This window comes from Dysidea avara, chromosome 2 (assembly GCF_963678975.1).
Source record: "Dysidea avara chromosome 2, odDysAvar1.4, whole genome shotgun sequence".
Lineage (NCBI taxonomy): Eukaryota > Metazoa > Porifera > Demospongiae > Dictyoceratida > Dysideidae > Dysidea > Dysidea avara.
The window spans coordinates 13,266,989-13,274,485 of NC_089273.1; the positions used below are offsets into that span (position 1 = coordinate 13,266,989).

Sequence of the window (7,497 nt, forward strand, 5' to 3'; positions counted from 1 at the left end):
ATTCTTTCATATGCATGTTACATAATTGCCTCTATAGTGCAAAATTGGTGTAGTTGAGAACAAGTAACAACTGTTAGAAAACTGACCTTTCAACTCATCCCCTGTTGTCCTATTAATCCTATAGCAGCCACTGTTGATATCACTTTTGACAAGTTACCTATATAGTGTGTGTGTGTGTGTGTGTGTTATGCTAAACTTCATACAAGAATCATTTGGTAAGGATATATCCATAGCCTTCAGTGAACACTTGATCTTAATTCTAAAGTGCTGGCTATCTCTGGCTATGCAAGACCACAAGTATTGACACAATGCATTGGCTATGTAGCTATCAAAACTGCAGTACTATCTCACTAGTGACTTGTGAATACTACACAAGTAGTCAGAATAATGACATTAAAGCAATAACCATGTTTATAACCAGATTTGACAAAACCAGGCTTCTACACACATCCAGTTCTTTGACTTTGACTGCTTTTAATTTGACCACTCAGTATGCTATTGACTTAAAATTTTCACACAATTCTTTCATTGCATTATGACACAAATTTTAAAAATGGATTACATTACTTCTACGTTGAGTTATGTACTTATGATCCATTAAAAGTCACAAATATGGATGTGTGTGGAAGTCTGGTTTTGTCAAATCCGGTCACAAATGTGGACATTATCATGACATCATCAGTGTTACATCATATCCTCTTTTGAAGCTATAAACGTCAGTAACTGAACTACAAATTAGTCTTATTGTTACCTGTTGATACAAACATGGATCTCTTAAAAATGATCACAGCTGCTGTTCTGTTAGCATATTTGTTCTGTAAAATTGAAGGAGACAGTACAGTGATGCCTGATACCCAATCTTGGTACAGTGATGATGAAGACTTTGCTAGTGGTTCAGGTGGTGGAAATGAGAGAGGTCAGGATAAACTCTCCTGTTGTGTATCTGGAAACTTTACCTTTCATTCAATTGCTGACATTCTAAATAACATCTCCAGTGATAACACCATTGTCAATATTACAACTGATGTTGTGTTGTTCTCTAATGTGATATTAGAAGGTCTTGAAAATATCATGATAATAGGGCACAGAAATCCTGTTGTAAAGTGTAATGATGTTGGTGCAGTAAAGTTCATCTCCTGCAAGAATATAACCATTGAAGGTATCCAGTGGGAGGAATGTGGCTCTAAAGATTATCCAGGAATTGAATTCTACAACTCATCCAATGTTTCTTTAAAAACATGTTCATTCCATAACTTAAAAGGAAGAAGTGTTTTACTTTCAGAAGTGTCTGGAAATGTGTACATTGACAATTGTAATTTTACACACAAGAGTAAATACAGTGGACATGGAGCAGCTATACATTATATACTAAATACTAATAGTTCCAATAAACACTGGTTAGTGGTTCAAAATTGCAAATTCATTTTCAACAGAGCCACACAAAGTGTAGTTTACATTGATGGTTCAGGTAGCAGGATCCCTGGTCATGTTTACTTACAAGACAATGTGTTTGTCAACAACACAGGAGTACCAATTTACATTTCACATACTAATCTTCATATTAGAGGTAGTGTGTTGTTCAAGGGTAATAGAGCAAAGTCTGGTGGAGGAATTTATAGCAATAATTCCACTGTCATATTTTATGATAAATCTGATGTAAATTTTATTAGTAACTCTGTTAGAGCAAATGGTGGAGCTATTTATCAAGTTTATTCTAAAATCATTTTTGAGGCAAACTCAGTAGTGACATTCAATAACAAAAATGCAAGGAATGGTGGTGCCATAAACAGTAATAAATCTCATACCAAATTTGATGGTAACTCAAGCGTAACATTTAAATATAACAAAGCCAGATATGGAGGAGCTGTATATTGTCAGTATTCATCTCATATCACATTTGATGGTAACTCAAGTGTAACATTTAATAATAATGAAGCCTGGAGTGGAGGAGCTGTATATTGTGTGTCTTCATCTCATATCACATTTGATGGTAACTCAAGTGTAGCATTTAATAATAATGAAGCCAGGTATGATGGAGGAGCTGTATATGGTGTGCTTTCATCTCATATCACATTTGATGGTAACTCAAGTGTGACATTTAATAATAATGAAGCCAGTTCTAATGGAGGAGCTGTATATTGTCAGTATTCATCTCATATCACATTTGATGGTAACTCAAGTGTAACATTTAATAATAATACAGCCATTAATAATGGAGGAGCTGTACACTGTGATGAAACGTGTGCCATCTTATTTCATAAAAGTACAATAGTAACATTTAACAGCAATAAGGCCAGTAGTGATGGAGGAGCTGTCTATACCACACGGCCATCCCATATTGTATTTGAAGATAATTCTATTGTTAATCTTAATACCAATACTGCAGGACAAGATGGTGGAGCCATAGTTTCTAGCAATGTCACATTTACAGGGAGTTCAACTACAACATTTCATAACAATTTAGCCAGGCGAGATGGTGCAGCTATCTATTACATTAATAATGCAAAAGTTTCTTTTTTTGATAATTGTTTTGTTATGTTCTACAATAATACTGCAGTACAGCAAGGGGGAGCTATATATCTGTTTGACAATTCACTTATAACTTTCAAGGGGCAATCTAATGTCACTTTTCTAAACAACACAGCAATACAACATGGTGGAGCCATATATTCAGAGAGCCAAGTCATTATTCTATTAGAAGGATACTCTACAATCACCTTTAAGCACAATAAAGCTGGTCAAAGTGGAGGAGCACTCTATATTACTGACTATTCCACTGCTATGTTGACAGGACATTCTGAAGTGACTTATTCCAACAATGAAGTTACCCAGTATGGTGGAGCAATATACTGCATTGGTAAATCCAACATTACTTTGAAGGAGTATATTTCAATAGAGTTTATGAACAATACATCTGAATATGGTGGGGCCTTATCAATTTTGCAATCTTCCATATTATTTGAAGGAGACAGTTCAGTAAAATTCACCAGCAATAAGGCAGAGAATGGTGGGGCCATCTCTATTGTGATGTCTTCTGTGACATTTGTAGACAATTCCCAAGCACATTTTTTTTTAGCAATTTGGCTGCAAGAAGTGGTGGGGCCATGCATCTAAGTAATCGTTTCCTTGTAAATTTTTGCAATAATTCTAATATCACATTTTATCACAATAATGCTAATCGCCATGGTGGAGGTATATATTGTGACCTAACAAAAAGTATTGAAAGTAAAATTAAAGTCAACACTACAGATATTGTATTTGACTACAATACTGACTTCATCAGTTCTGACATTTATATGAATGTACCGACATCATGTGATGAGATGTGTTTGAACAACAACGTCATTAATGGAGAATATGATCAATTTGGTGGGGTCATTAAAACCTCCCCTAGAAAACTAGAATTCAGTGACTCAGCAGTTACATGTATTGATAATGACAATGATACAAATTGTCAAACTTATCTAACAAAAAATATAATGCTTGGTCAGGAAATTATAATCAATGCTTGTGTATTGGATTATTACAACCAACCTTCTGAACCAACACAATTTGAACTGAGTAGTGAAGATCAAGATCATTGTATTAATGGATCTGACAATGTACTAATATCATGTACAGTGTTTGAAGGAGTCAGTGTAATAGGAGAGAAAGTTGTTAATGCAACTAATTATTCAATGACAATTACTTCATATGATGGTAGTATATCTGACACGAAGAAATTTTCCATTGAGCTAATAACTGAACTATCACCATGTCACCCTGGTTTCTACCATGATACTACTACATGTGTATGCTACAGTGATAGTGATATTGTGTCTTGTTCTGGTAGTACATCATCTATCAAAAGAGGTTACTGGTTTGGTGAAGTTAATGATAAAGCTACAGTGACAATTTGTCCCAATAGTTACTGTAATTTTACTTGTTGTGAAATGGCTAATGGATTTTTTAAACTTTCACCAGTCAGGGAAAACCAATGTAATTCTCAACGATCTGGTACTGCTTGTGGTGGTTGTAAAGAAGACTATACTCTTTCATTTGATTCTATAGAATGTGTAAGTGTTGACACATGTACGACTGGACAAACAGTACTTGTGGTGACATTATCAATCCTTTACTGGGTGGTCATAGTTATATTAGTGTTCATTGTGACATACTATCACATTGGGATTGGTTATTTGTATGCTATTACATACTATTACAGTATGGTGGATATTTTACTGAGTGAACGCTTGTACTCATCACAAGGATTATTTAGCTTTGTTAGCATCATGTCGAGTATTGCAAAAGTCACACCACAATTTTTAGGACAGCTTTGTTTAGTAACTAATATGAGTGGAATTGATCAACAGTTCATTCATTATGTCCATCCACTAGCTGTTGCCATCATCATAGTAGTAATCTGCCAATCAGCAAGAATATCATACAAGATTTCATCATTTGTTAGTAGAGGAATTATCCATGTTATCTCTTTCCTGCTACTGCTATCCTATACTTCTGTGGCAACAACTTCATTACTGCTATTGAGATTGCTGAGATTTAATAATGTGGATAAGGTTTACACTTACCTGTCACCTGACATAGAGTATTTTCATGGTCGTCATCTACCATATGTTATCATAGCAATAGTATGTTCACTAATCATTGTGATGGGTCTTCCCCTTCTACTGCTGCTAGAGCCATTCCTTAACCACAAGATAAACTTTACTAGGATAAAACCATTGTTGGATCAGTTTCAAGGATGCTACAAAGACAAGTATCGCAGTTTTGCAGCTTATTACATGACATGTCGACTGGTGATTATTTTGACAATTATTGCAAATACATCCAACAATAACACCACCCAGTATTCATTGATCATTGCTAACTCCACATTAGCCTTGATACATGTGACATTAAGGCCATATGGATCTAACATTCTTAATGTGTTTGATGGCTTTGTGTTGCAGCTGATGATTGTGGTTTCAATGGTACCACTTATTGACAGTTATGATCCTGATTTATTGCTATCATTTATGTTTGTATTAGTTATACTACCCTTAATACCATTTCTGATAATGGAAATTTACCTTTACAAAAAGACAATTAAGAAAATCACTAAATATTGTGTACCACCTAAACCTGACACTACCAATGACCACAATGAGGTACCGTTGAGAGACTTTGTTGATAGTGTTATTGATGATAGCAAGAGGGTGAATGCTACTATTTGTGAAATGTAAGTATACCACAGTATGTATGTGCATTGAAACATGATATTATAGTGTTTTATATGTACTGTACAGTAGGTGCTAGATAAAGCCGTAGTTAACTATCAGTGTATCATCACGCAGTCATATACTCAAGTGCAGTCTATAAATGACCTTTTTCACGCACAAAATTTGACCCATTTTTGAACTTTGAAGTTTTGATCATGGCATATAATAGCCTCATTGAGTGTAGCTACAGTATCTGGCTTCATTCTAGTACTACAAGCAAGTTAATCAGCATAAGGAGTCAAGTGTTACATCATTCTCTTTGCTGGTATTGGGGGTTTCCTGGGGTTCTGGAAACATTGCAGTTCTCCTTCCAATTCTGTATCTCAAAATTTTTCCCAGCTGCATATAGCTATGATTTCAGTCTGTTCTATTAGAGTGTCAATAATTTATTACATGTGCAAAGTTTATAATCCCCATATCTACTATATAAAAGTTGCACCTATTATGCCAGCGTTTTGTTGTGTGTTATAAGTATCATACCAGCATATCATGCCACAAATTGTAGTTAGTTTCCCAGTAATGATACACAGAGGGAGAAAAAGAGATCTTCATAGTACATACTTTTACATCCTCCTATAGAACAATCAGAGCTAAAATGGTAACTCTTGACTTTTTGAAAGAGAATAAGTAAAGGATTTTACATTAATTTGTGACCAGATCTGCACTGTATACTTTAGTGTATAATTACACTGCAGTAATTTTTCTGCAATACACATCATGCTTTACAATGTGATTGCTGTCATAGCAGTAGATGGATTATGTTCTCATTACTTTTATATATAGCAGAGAATCAGAGATGGATGATGCTACTCACTACCGCGAATCCTTCATGGAAGTGATGGATGAGATTAAAGACTGACTGTGTGCTATAAGATGTGAACAATGACAAGTGCAGATTGTATGTATATAGTGTGTCACACATGCATGTATCCCCCTAATGTGTATCGTAGAATTTTTCAGCTTGAGATGAAATAGCTATAGTGTATAATTATGCAGATTTGTGTGCTTTGATTACTACTATTATGTAACTGAATTTGGAATATAACCCGTATGAGCATATTGTTGATTCATAGAAAAGCATATTAAAAAGCAGTGTAACTCACCTGACCTGGCAGATACTGTGTGCTTATGAATTTTTCACCAATGATGGAGCAGTTCATAGCATTTGAGAGCATCTAGTGGCTATGGTAGTCCATGCATAGTTTTCTGTCATTTTAGATAGGTTTTTCACCAGTGTTGCTGTATCACAAGTTCTCAAAAATGGGTGGGGTGGGGAAAATGTATGGAACAAATGGACTAGGATGGTAGGTGAAGACAAATGACAAACTACAAAATGGATGAGGATGGTATTTGAAGGCACCCATCCACAAAAAGATAGAGTACAAAATTGACAAGGATGGAAATTGAAGGCACATAAAAAGATATGACTACAAAATCAGTGAGGATAGCTGAAGACAGCAGACCACAAAACAACTTGTCAGAGGCAGGCTGAAATCTTACAAAATAGATTTAATTATGTCATCACACATTGATCATGAACTCTGTCGAACTCTCTACAGCATGTCGATGGTGTTCACAAACCTGTACAGATGTCTGGTGTGACTATACAGGCTGCCAGAAAACTTGTTTACCAAAAGTATACCCGACAAGTTAAAGGCAAGTTTGATGCACAAATTGTTAGCCTGGTGGTGTAGCAACTTTGTGCTAGTACGGTGTTACATATCACAGTTAGGCTTTTGCACCTGTTATGTTGAATCCAGGCACATTATATCATGATGTAAAAATCTACATAATGTGTGACTGGGTCTGCAGAAACAGAGATCATGTGGGCACATAAAATTTACATACTGTTTAAAACTTTCATGACTCCTAACTTTTAATGTGCTATATATGGCCATGAAATTTTCAGCCCTGTTTTAAGCATTGCATTAGCTATATCATACAAGTTACAGAATGCAAATGCTATATTCTATTCCAGTACTAAGATATTTTCTGTTGTGTGATGGTGTGTAGTTTGTGTCCACATGCCCTGTTTCGAAGGCCCTGTCACATAATTATGTGATGTAACTATGTTATATTTCTAAGTTGTTGTTGCTCAGAAACAGATGATGGCCAAGTTCTCTTTGATGTGGTAGGCATTGTCACACAACAAAGTACATTGTAGTTATTGGCTGGATAAATCTTTTCTAACATATATTATAAATGGATGGGATAGCTGCTCATGGTTGTATATTTCATA

The 7,497-nt window shown here is 35.2% G+C and overlaps 2 protein-coding genes across 2 annotated transcripts; both read left to right on the top strand.

Moving 5' to 3' along the window:
• Positions 1-780: 780 nt before the first annotated feature.
• On the top strand, positions 781-2,407 carry LOC136247832 (probable outer membrane protein pmp15). The gene is made up of 3 exons (XM_066039654.1): positions 781-1,816; positions 2,204-2,340; positions 2,387-2,407. The coding sequence occupies exons 1-3, from the start codon at positions 781-783 to the stop codon at positions 2,405-2,407; spliced, it is 1,194 nt and encodes a 397-aa protein (XP_065895726.1).
• Positions 2,160-6,342, top strand: LOC136246643 (uncharacterized). The gene is made up of 2 exons (XM_066038173.1): positions 2,160-5,218; positions 6,042-6,342. The coding sequence occupies exons 1-2, from the start codon at positions 3,105-3,107 to the stop codon at positions 6,115-6,117; spliced, it is 2,190 nt and encodes a 729-aa protein (XP_065894245.1). The 5' UTR covers positions 2,160-3,104; the 3' UTR covers positions 6,118-6,342.
• Positions 6,343-7,497: the final 1,155 nt, after the last annotated feature.